The sequence below is a fragment of the Sorex araneus genome, chromosome X, assembly GCF_027595985.1.
Source record: "Sorex araneus isolate mSorAra2 chromosome X, mSorAra2.pri, whole genome shotgun sequence".
NCBI classification, from domain to species: Eukaryota; Metazoa; Chordata; class Mammalia; order Eulipotyphla; family Soricidae; genus Sorex; species Sorex araneus.
Genome location: NC_073313.1, coordinates 257,909,735 through 257,921,990, shown reverse-complemented (window position 1 = coordinate 257,921,990; position 12,256 = coordinate 257,909,735). Strand labels below are relative to the sequence as shown.

The window sequence follows — 12,256 nt, the reverse complement described above, 5'->3', positions numbered from 1 at the left end:
GATTAACTGATGCTGAAAAACAGGGAAGAATTAGGGTGACTTTCAGTTTCTTGCTTTGTTGGCTGAAGGGTGACCTGCACAATGAGAAATGGAAAACAGATGTGCTGCTTTTCACACATGTCAGTTTTCATATATGTTGGCACGTGTCACATGGAATTGGGAAGAGAATTACAAGTAGTATGAGTAGTCAGCAATGTCAAAAACTGAAAAGACCAAATTAAGTATTTAAGAAACCGTAGCAAGGTGATTGTCTCATTTTCTCCATATGCTTTCATTAGATTGGTAACAGTGGACATTTAATGTCATTGACTTAAGTAATTGGAGTTGAATCATCGAGAGCGAGGGTTTTGTCCTTTGTGATGTTGGCTGTAGGAAAGAGCAGAGCGAGTAGTCTTAGAAGATAAAATGTGGAGTTGAGGGTTTCCGTACGCACGCGCGCACAAACACAGACACACACACACTTAATTTCTCTTGGTTTCTAATCCAAAACCATCTATTCTTCAATGTATCGTTCAGAATTGAGTTGAGGTTTATTTTTCTAGATGAAAAGATACTCAGTAGAGGAAAATTGCTTAAAACAAAAGCCAGTGTTAAGCTCAGTCACAGAAATCATGCCTTACATGTATAAGGCTCTGTGCTCATTCCTCAGCACCATCAGTTTGGGAGAGTTGGGGGCGGGGGAGTGGCAGATACAGGGATCATTGATGTACCAGGCCTGGCTAAAAATATGAGAATTATTTAAGAGCCTTGATTTATTTTGTTTACTTTGGGGGGGGTTAATTGGGGGCGGAGACGGGCTCCACCCAGCTGTGCCCGTAGCTGGCTCTTTCCTGGGTTTGTGTTCAGGGTCACTTCTGGTGGTACTTAGAGAACTATGTGTGGATCTAACCCAGGTTCGCTGTGTTTAAGTATCTTACTTGCTGTACTATGTCTGTGACCCCTAGAGCAGTGATTTTTAACCTTTCGTATGTGCTACCTACAGACCAGAGCTACTAATAGGACACAGATTGCTAGTAAATTTGTAATACACGTGTTTCTGAAAATACCTTTGCCTCAGAACAAAGGCCGGGGAACCAAGGATATATACAAGTCCAGATGGGTATTTGTAAGATGTGGAAATTTGGGGCATTTCAAACTGAAATGGTTCGTGTCGTGTTTCCTCGTCCCCCGTGGAATACAGAATATATAGAGAGTTATGCTATAGGGCTTAGGGTTAGGAACGTAAGGAAACTAGAATTTGAGATATATCAAAAAATTACACTCAGGAACTTAACTTGAATTCACAGTTGTGTGGAGTTGGTCAATAGCACAGAGTAGCAACGTAGGTTTCTGTTGTGTTGTTTTGTACATACCCAGGAATGTAAATAAGTGTGACTGTGTTCTAGTGAAAGTGTGCAGAGCAGGCAGTGGGTATATCAGACCTGTGGGACTGGTCTACATAAAGGGTTTGGAAACTACAGCTTCACTCTGCGGCAGACTTGGTTGTTTCCAGCATCCCATACACTGGTCCCCCAAACACCTCCAAGAGTGACCTCTGACACTACGAGGTGTGGCCCAAAAGCCAAAAGAAAGAAAGAAAATGATTAGGTTAGAGGAAGTTGATAATCATATGGGAGGAGGAGTCAGAGATGAGAGACCTCACGTGGATTGAGGGCAGGGAGTGACAGTACTGGGAAGCTCATTGATACTGAAGGTTTATAAAAGTTTAGTTGGAGAACAAAATAGTGAAGTCTCAGGTTTCAAAGAATGATTGTGCTCTTGGGAAATGAGCTAAAGAAAAACTCAATTTTTTTACGTGTGCGTGGTCTTCAAGAAGGCAGGGTAGACTCATGGGAAAAGTATGGACTTTGGGGGCAGAACAGTTCAGGTTTTAATCTCTGACTACTGGCTCAGTTACTACTTGAACAGGTCAGTTTACCTCTGCGTATTTTCCTATACTGCCAGTGAAGAATGTTAATAAGGACCAGGGTCCCCAGTTGGATCTCGGGCCCTCCATTGCCCCGAGCATATCAGGTGTAGCTTAGCGACCTCCCCAGCTTCTCCTGTGTCTGCGCCTGGCATGCCTCAAGTGGCACAGCTTCTCCGTGCCAGGTCACACATTATTGGCAGTGACCCCTGGGGCTCCCAGCAGTAGCAGAGAGACACACCGCCACAGCCCCAAAAGTGTGGTATCAGAAATGACGAATGAGTCAGAGTCAAAGGGAGGTTAACTGTTTCATTTTTGCTGAGGTTAACTTATTACTGATTATTACTGATAAAATATGTAGAATGGCAACAGTGGTTAAAGAAAATACAGTGACAGGTACTATTTTAAAGCATCACTGTACTACACCTATTAGCTCATTTGATATACAGGACAGCTTAATGAAGTTAAAAGTAACTGCCCCAGAACAGCAGAGCTAGTAAGGTCAAGAGCTGGAACTTGAAGGTACTAAAAGACCCAGAGTTTGTGCTTTAAACATGTGCTTCCCAAATTCTGTGAATTGGAAGAATAATGGGGAGGGGGTGCGGCAGGGGGCAGCTGGTGGATTGTAGCATTGACGTGGTTAAACTAGAAGGAATATACTAGTACTGTGTTCCAGCCAAATCAGTTACTAATGTATTTGTAGTCATATTCTCACACAACAAGTATGCTCTTACCGTACATTAGGTTTTCAAACAAAACATTCAAAATTTTCTGTACTTTTAACTATGGTACTCAGATTACTAAAGTATGATCTGAGTCTTAAAAAGAACTTACTGTTCCATTAAGATAAAGAAATCTTATGTAGATGTGTTGTGCTAGAATTATTTGTCTAGTAGGAATTAATGTTGGGGTTTGTTTTTTTCTTTAACCTTTTTTAGGTAACTCAACAGTTGAAGGCACGATTCTTACCAAGTCCAGTTGTTATTAAGAAACGTATTGAAGGACTTATTGAGAGAGAATATTTGGCACGAACGCCTGAGGATCGCAAAGTATACACATACGTAGCATAAAATGCGTTAAAAAATTTGATTTATTCTTGGACTGTACTCTTCGCATGGACTGGGAAGTTCTTTTAAATCATTAAATATTAAGACGACCATCTCTTCTATTAAATTACAGTACATGTTCTAGACCATTCAGATCAAGCCTGGACTCCCTTTGAGAGCTTTCAACATCAATTGATTGAGCTTCAGGCTTTACAACGTTTATCCCTGTAGAGATCATCTTTACAGTTCCTCGGGAAAATGTGAATGTGCCGCGTTTTGTTTTCAATACTGTATGAAAACAGGAAAAAAATAAAACAAAAAATTTAGAAAATACAGCTCATTAAAATAAAATTGTTGGATTTCATTTCCCCAGGTCTTCAGTGTTGATGTAAATGTGTTTTTGTAGTGTTGCTTAGCACTTTGCGCATTGTATAAGTTGGGTAACAAAAATGGTAAAAGATACGACACAGTTCCCAATTATCTTGCTCTGCTTCAAACATTTCTTTAGCTAGTCTTGTTTAATTTGAACGTTTGATAAATATACAAAGACCCAAGCATACGATTTGAGCATGCTTTGTTCTACCACTTGCACTTACTAATCTTATAGCCTTATGACCAGGAACCTTTGTTTTGGGCTCACTACACACCCTGATTTGGTTTTTCCCTATTGTAATTTGAGATTTCCCAAATTAAGTATTATATTGATTAGGTTTTGTTCCACTTTATCTCTATAAAAAGAAAATATTTTAGTATGTATAAATTGTATAATAATTTTTTGCTGTTGTACTCACTGCTAATAGTGGATTGTATAGGGTGGTGTTTTTATTTCATTTATTGTAGACAAAAATAAATGAATTTAGTATACACGTACCCACTAATTCAAGTATGTCAGAGCACAAAGTTGGCAGCTGGTTATATTTAATTCCGCCCCTTGAAAAGCACACGCAATCTACACTTTATTTATAAATAACTTCAGATTTTCCTTCTCAAATGTGTATTTTGGTGAAGCTGGGGTGCACCATTAATTTTGTTTGAAAATGCATTCTAAAGATGCAATAAGTATGGCTACCTTGATATTTTTAAACAAAATCTTCAGTTCTTACATCCGTTTGGAAAATGATTAAGCTATATTTTTCAGATCTGATGATTCTTGGGTATTTCGTTCTTGTCCTCACAAGAGTCATCGTCTCTTGTTTTCAAAGATGTGCTTTGTGCTGAAGATGATGTCAATGATCCTGTGCTTCCAACTTTCACCGATGTTTTTTATCTGATCTGCCAAGATTTATAATTTGCTTTATTTTAACTTCAGAGTATTTTTATCTTCAATTTAATTTAATTTTATTTCATTTTGTTTTTATAAGACAATGTTTCAGGTATGTAATTGGGGCAAACCACTATAGATTTCTGTTGAATAGAAATACGAAATGTTACTAATAAGTTCAAATAACTGATTCTTCGTTGACTATCAGTTCTGTTGGTACATTTATTAGAATGTATGTCTCGAAAGATGGTATCTGTTTAAATTTATGGTCAAGTTACGACGATTGAATTCTAATATGGATTAAAAACTCCATATAAATATTTTTCCCCATGCGTCTTGGGTTATAATTTGACTTTCACACTTGCAGATATGTTCTTGCTGAATTTAATTTTGTCTCCATTTGCACTGTAGAAATTATAAGCCTTATGCTTTAATCTCTACGTTTTCCACTTTTCCATTATGCAGTTAAGGTACAGATGAGAACTATCATGAACATTATTCTCAGGATACTTTTACCAAGCGTGAGAGCTAGTAGTTTGGGTGTAATTTGGAAAACAGGTTTTCACTTTCCTGCTTTTTACATAATTGGTATTCTTGGTATTCTGTTATGGCAAAATGTATCTTCAGGAAGATACTGATATTTTAGGTTTTAGAACTTTTTTTCATTGCTCTCAAATCCCAGTTAAATGATGTTTATATAACACCTTGGGAAATGAAATTGTGAAGTTAATTATGAAAGATACAGAAACTTTATTTGAAAAACTAAATGAAACATTAAATACATTTAAGTGCTAATTCAAGCTATTAACATCAGTAAAAACTAAATTTATGTCGTTGTCTCAAGTGTGGATATACAGATCTAGTGTTTAGAGATACATTTATGTGCACATTTGATTTTGGAGCACATATTTGATATTTATGCTTCTAAAGTTTACATGTTAAAATATCTCACCCGCAGTTGAGTTTAGATTTGCATTTAAAAACAAACTTGGATCTCCTAATGTTTATGTTTAGCTCATAAGTATTTTAGTTCATGCCACTGAGTAAATTTTTACCTACCTTTTTTATTTTCAGCAAGTAATGTTATTTTTGTTTTTTATTTAATTTCAAAGAACAATGCATCCTAACCTGTTTAGTCATTCCTGTCTGATGTGAATCAATTTTTGGTGACGTACTTGAATTTTAAGGAGGGTGATGAACAGTTTTCCAACTGCAAAAAACGATGTAATCTTTGTTAAACACTTGTTATATTACAGTTTTCAACCATTCTCAAATCCAGAACAGTGTTTATTTTGAATTGCCATATTATTATTTAAAGATGGAAAACTCATTGCAGTTACAGAGCACACAGCCTCAAAAATAAAATGTGGTTGTGATTGCAAGAATTCTTCATGTCCGTGAATTTTCAAAAGAGGTGGGGATAAGTATATTAGAATTTAAACAGTATATTAGAATCACCTATGTAGGTCTGACACGTACCACTCACAAGTCCTTAAAATGCCGATGAGCTTTCTCTGTGAGAAGTTTTAGTTTCAAAGTCCCAAGATGGCCTGTGCCCCTGATATGTGTATTGGGTGTTAAGATAGGCTTAAGTGGCAACCATTGATGTTAAGAGTATGCCCCATCTCTAGAAAATTACTTCATTGACATTGTCTCGTGTTCTGCTAAGTATTCTTTGCTTCCTCCATTTAGAAAATAATTTTGAGAAGTTTAGATCATGCTGATTGTGTTTACAGTTTTAATCATTTCCCTTTAACTGGTATTGCAGTTTTATTTTTGTTTCCTACATAAACAAAAATAAAACTTGTAATTTGAGACTCAGTTTTTATATAGTCTTTTTTATAAGCTGTCTGATGCATTGTTATTGGATTATCTATTACTGAATTATCAGTTAACTGGTTCATCTCAGTCCTGGGAGAAAGCTGTTACTTATTTAAAAAACAAAAAAGTACAGACCACATAGCTTAGTGTATTGTTCTAGAAACTGGTATTTTGTACTCATGATAAGAAAACATTGCAGGTAGTAAAAGTATTAGGCCATTTCCCAAAGCACAAAACCATCACTGAAACGTTAAACTAGTATAACATTTAAGTATTTATCATCATGTGTCGGACACAGTTAACACTGTTCTGAGTGCCTTGTTTTATTCTGAACACTTGTATTGCTTGATAGGATTGCTGCTACGAATTGGCAGAACCAGGCATTAGTAGATTTGACCCCTGTGTCCTAGTGACTTTATTTACTATGTATAATTTTATCATTTACTTTGTCCCTCATTTACATGAAGACCTAGAGTATGTAGTAAGGCAAATTAAATTTTAATAATATGAAGCATCTCAGTATGTAGCGAAGGATTTTTATTAGGTTTGCTGGTATCTATTTTTAGTATAAATAACCAGTAATGCTGCTATTCTGGAATCTCGGTGACAGCTTTACCTGTTTGAATAAATGGTTAGAATCCTGTTTTTAAATAGCATCTTTTCTTTCCTAGGTAAAATGGAGTAGCCAAAAACGAGAGATAATAAGAATGGCAGTGAATTTAACAAGGTAATCATGAAGGAAATTCTAGGAACAACATGAACAGCTGGAATAGATTTTTTTTTCTTTTCTTTTTGAGTCACACCCAGCAATGCACAGGGGGTTACATCTGGTTCTTGCACTGAGGAATTACTCCTGGAGGTGCTCGGGGAACCATATAGGATGCTGGGAATCAAACCCAGGTCAGCCACGTGCAAGACAAATGCTCTACCTGCTTTGCAATTGCTCCAGCCCCTAGAATAATTTTTTTAAAAATCATTTTGGGGGGCTGGAGTGATAGCACAGTGGATAGGGCATTTGCCATGCACGCTGCTGACCTGGGTTCGATTCCCAGCATCCCATATGGTCCCCTGAGCACCACCAGGGGGTAGTTCCTGAATGCAGAGCCAGGAGTAACACCTGTGCATCGCCGGGTGTGACCCGAAAAAAAAAAATCATTTCGTATTAATGTAACAAATATTTACATTAATATTGTAATGTTATTACAATATAACATTATTAGTGTTGGTGGTTGGTGAAGCTTCTAGCTACAAAACTACACCCCACAATGGTCAGCAAATTCAGTGCAAGGACCTGAGAATCCAGGCCAGTCTGGGGGTGCTCAGGGAATCCACGTGGCAACAGAGTTCATCTATGTGCGAGGCATGTGACTTAACTCCTATACTATCCAGCCCCCAAATTTGTCTTCGGACATATTTAGTTTTTGTTCTTATTTGGGGCCACACACCTGGTGATGCTCAGGGGTTACTCCTGGAGCTGCACTCAGTTCTCGTAACTCCTGGTGGTTCTACGGGAACCATATGGGGGTGCCAGATTTGAACCTGGGTTAGCTGCATGCAAGACAAGCAAGGGCCTCACCTGCCATCTATGTTCCAGTCCCTTAAGTGACTCTTTTGATAAACATTAGGGTCTAAGTGAACTCAGGGCCACATAAAAATAGTTATTAGGAAAAAAAAAGTTTATGAGAATCTCAAACTAGCTTTGTATATTTTTTGTAACACAAATTAGGGCATTCAGGTAAAGTATTCAAATACTGTGTAAGACTGTACATAATGTATGTATGCACACACATTATATATATCACTATCACTGTCATCCCACTGCTCACTGATTTGCTCGAGCGGGCACCAGTAATGTCTCCATTGTGAGACTTGTTACTGATTTTGGCATATCAAATATGCCATGGTTAGCTTGCCAGGCTCTGCTGTGTGGGTGGGATACACTCGATAGTTGCCGGGCTCTCCGAGAGGGGCAGAGGAATCGAATCTGGGTCGGCCACATGCAAGGCAAACGCCCTGCCCTCGGTGCTCTCGCTAAGAGAGTATTATTAGTTTTTTTAAAGAGTAGTATCTCTTCAAGATCTGAATTATAGTGTAGGTGCCAGCAATGAAACGAATGAGAAATATTCTAGTGGGAGAAAAATCTATGGGATTCGGGGAAGGACTTGATGAAGAAAGAAAGAAAAGATGCTATACCGTGGATATAAGCAGCAGGAACGGGGGTTCGGGTAATCTAAACTGTATTCCTCGGCCTGAGAGCAGCACGTAATAACACCTGTGACCTCTGAAAGGTCATAGGTCCCTGGGTTCTTTCTGGTTTTGTTTGGGGGGCTACACCCAGCTATGCTCAGGGGTAACTCCTGTTTCTGACTCAGGAATCACTCCTGGAGATTTTTGGGGGGGCAAGTGGGGTGCTGGGGATCAAACCTGGGTCGGCTGAATGCAAGGTAAGTACTCTACCCACTGTACTCTAATTTCCAAGGTCCCTGGGTCCTCAATCCAGCAATTCCAATTTAAGACAAGGGTTATTTGTTAGGATTTCTGTAAACTCCTAATTTTAACATACAGCCAAGGTTCATCATCATCATCATCATCATGATCCCATTGATCGTCGATTTTCTCTAGCGGTCTCAGTAACGTCTCCATTCATCCTAGCCCTGAGATTTTAGAAGCCTTTCTTTACTTGTCCTTCCCAACGGTGCCGCATTGGAGGTTTTTTCAGGGTAAGGTTAATGAGACCCAGCCAAGGTTAAGAACCGCTAAGTGGATCTTTTCCATTCATTTTCACTGATAATAGTGATTTTTAACCCTGAGGATATATTAGAATCACCAACGGTCTTCAAAATCAATAACAGTATCATAACTTTGTTCGTTTGAGATTCTGATTTAATTTCTGATCTAATAAAAGTCACCCTTTATTTGATTATAACAAGTGAGGTTGATTTTATATATATGTGTGTGTATATATATGTATGTATATATATAGTGGGGGGGGTGGGGAATTAAGATTACTGAATTTCTAGATCATGCAGTTGTGATTCCTAAATGTTTGGCATGTGGTGAGTGGGCACTTCATAAGTCTCAGAATGAACATCTGTGTCACTTTTAAACTTAAGAAATTAAAATTTGTGCTGCATTATTGGTAATAAGATGATAAAAAGGGTTAATGTTTTTATAAGACTTAGGTATAAAGGGTGGAAAATACAAACCAACTGCTGTGTTGTTCTACACAGTGTTAAAAACTGACTTTAAAACATTCTCACAACATCCTAGAATAGTTAGACTTAATGACATGAGTCATACTAAATTCAGCTAAGTTAATAGGGGTCCAGGAACTTGTCCCAAACCTGTTGATTCCAAAATGTGCTTTTAATGAGGCTTCATGCAGCACCAGTAATTGAAGGCTGTACAGAACTTCACAAATAGATTTTAGATTTAGAAGATTTTTGTGGTACATTGGTAAAAACCTGCATTCATTTGTTTTAAATAATATGTCCTAGATAATTTATCTTGCACAAGAAAACTGGTAGTATCCTCAGTTACACGTATATTATACATATGCATTATCTTGTTTATAGAACTGATGAGTATTATCCACTATTATTATTCTATTGTTACACCATCTTCTGAATTTCAACAGTAACCATGACATTACTTTTTAATGTAAGAGAATTGTAGGCCAAAAGAGAAACTTAACCTAAAAAGCGTAGGGCTGAGGTTTGTGGGGGAATGGGGGCTGCCAAGAGGGAAGACAAAACCTTTCCAAAGTCCCACGATAGTTCAAAAATGAGGCAACTAATGTGACATAAAATAGTGGAACTCTGGAAAACCTACTGTAATTAACAAAGGTTTAGACAAATCTGGAGAGTAAGAAGAATGTTCTTAAAGGTAAGAAAACATGCATATTGCAATCGTTCGCAATTTTTAAAGATAGGGGCTGGAGCAGTGTACAATGGGTAGGGCACTTAGCTTGCACGTGTCCAACCCAGGCTCAGTCCCTGCCATCCATAGGTCCCCCAAGCAGTGCCGGGAGTAACCCCTGAACATAGCCCAGCTCCAAAAACTGACGTGAATTAAGTAATAACCACTTGTAGCTCGGTGGGAGAATGACTGCTTTGCCCAGGTTTCATCCCAAGCACCAAAACAACAAATACTATTAAATTGACCTGCAAAGTCACTTTGCAATACAAAGAAAAGCATTTTTTGTATTATATTGGTCAAAGTTAATATTGTCTAGTTTTGAAATATAGTATCCAATCTTGCTTGAGCTACTTCAAAAATGGTCTCAAAATTTAAAAAGGGAAAAGGGCAAGTATTTTGATTTTTTTAAATACCCATCTGTATTCCCTAATTGGAAAGTTTTTTAAAAATAAGTTATGCTTCCTGTAGATTATAGTTTGGGCTGGACCGATAGCACAGCGGATAGGGCGTTCACCTTGTACGCAGCTGACCTGGGTTCGATTTCTCCACCCCTCTTGGAGATCCTGGCAAGCTATTGAGAGTATCTCCCCTCACGGCAAAGCCTGGCAAGCTACCCATGGCGTATTTGACATGCCAAAAACAGTAACAAGTTTCACAATGGAGAGGTTACTGGTGCCTGCTCGAGCAAATTGATGAGCAACGGGATGACAGTGACAGTAGATTATGGTTTAGCAGGTTTAAGGTGGTTTCTTTTGTGTGCCTTGTTTGAGAACCCTTTAAGTTATAGATGTTATAGAACAAATTTCCAATTTCACTAGAGAACATTGGTGAGATATGCAAGTGTGTTTTTCTTTGACAATTTAAAGCACATACCTCAGCTGGTTAAGGCAACGTTGATAAATCAAGGAGTTGATGACAAATTGGGCCATTTAACAAGCTACTTATGGGTATAGTTTGAAGTATGCTGTGATTATGCCGCCAATCAGTTGTCATTAGTGGGTCTTTAAAGTTGGGAGAGGGAGCAGCAGTCGTGTCCTCATAGTCTTAGGGCAAACTGTGGCCTTAGAACGGTAGCTAGGGATTTCTTCCATCAGGAGAAAATGAGTAGAACCCAAGTGTTCAGAGCTCAGAGACCCATATCCCGTTAGTATGAGCCTAAGAGTATTGTGGTTTTTTTAATCAAAAATGTACTGTTTGGATTAAGTTTTTTGTTTACTACTTCCCTGAGAAACATTAGCTGTGAAACAATTTTGTGAGATCTGGTTGACAAAACTGGCATGTTTGTGCTGTAACTTAAAAACCAAACAGCGCTATGAATAACTGTCTTGGCCGTTACCATGTACTTTGAATGGCGAAGATTATTTCTAATGAGATTTAGTCTTTGGTCTAACGGTCACTTCCCTAAAAATGTATTTCCAATTTCAAATACCCACAAATACCCACACCTGCCTGATTTGGGGGCTATTTCCCAGAAATGAGCCATCCATATTCTCTTCTTACTCCAGCAAATAAAATACATGTGTTGTATTGAAATCAAGATTCAGACAAAATTAGTGCTCTGGTTAAAATCAAAGTGTACAAGGAAACCCCGAAAGGTCCTGACAGTCGAAATTGATGATGGTGAGAGGAGGCTCCCCTTCCAGCTACAACTGCGTTTCCCTTTGGAGGTGTCTCCCTGTTTCTTACCATCCTCCCAACCCTGGTCGCAGTAATTGCTACTTACCCAAGTGTGGTAGTGCAGCCTGTTGCCATTCCTTTCTCTAACCTGTACTCTTCCTGGACTGGAGCGATAGCATAGCGGGGAGGACGTTACTGGTGCCCACTCCAGCAAATTGATGAACAACGGGAAGACAGTGCTTAAGTGCTCCTCTCCCTAGGACTCAACTGTGATCCAGTGGCAGGTCTGGACGGCAAATGGCGAATCCACACTTGCTGTGGTTTGGCAGAGCAGAGAAATTTTGGTCACTGAATTGTCCGAAAGAGCAGCTGGTAGCCTGCTGTCATTAACAGCATGTAGCTGGCCGGAAGTCCTCAGTAAATGCTAACCTTACTCCAATCCAGTAATTAAATAGCACTCATTTATGACACTATGGACACAACCTCATATTGGCCTTATTAATTATGTTCCATTAGCTTATTGCATGGAAATTTTGATTTATAAACTGAAACATGTAATACTGCTTTCCCTTCTTTGAACTAACTTCCTAAAATATTCTGAAGTTTGTTGTCTTTCCTTAAAATTTCCTTTTCCCACCTGTTTTTTTTTTCATCAGTATGACTGAAAAACTTTTTTTGAAATCGACA

At 38.4% G+C, this 12,256-nt stretch overlaps 1 protein-coding gene across 3 annotated transcripts in view; it reads left to right on the top strand.

Moving 5' to 3' along the window:
* CUL3 (cullin 3) overlaps positions 1–6,028 on the top strand; it is a 108,659-nt gene extending 102,631 nt beyond the window's left edge. For all 3 annotated transcript variants that reach the window (XM_055121619.1, XM_055121620.1, XM_055121621.1), the window contains one exon: positions 2,845–6,028. In XM_055121619.1, coding sequence (XP_054977594.1) covers positions 2,845–2,976 — 132 coding nt within the window. In that variant the 3' untranslated portion in view covers positions 2,977–6,028. The remainder of the gene's footprint in view (positions 1–2,844) is intronic.
* Positions 6,029–12,256: the final 6,228 nt, after the last annotated feature.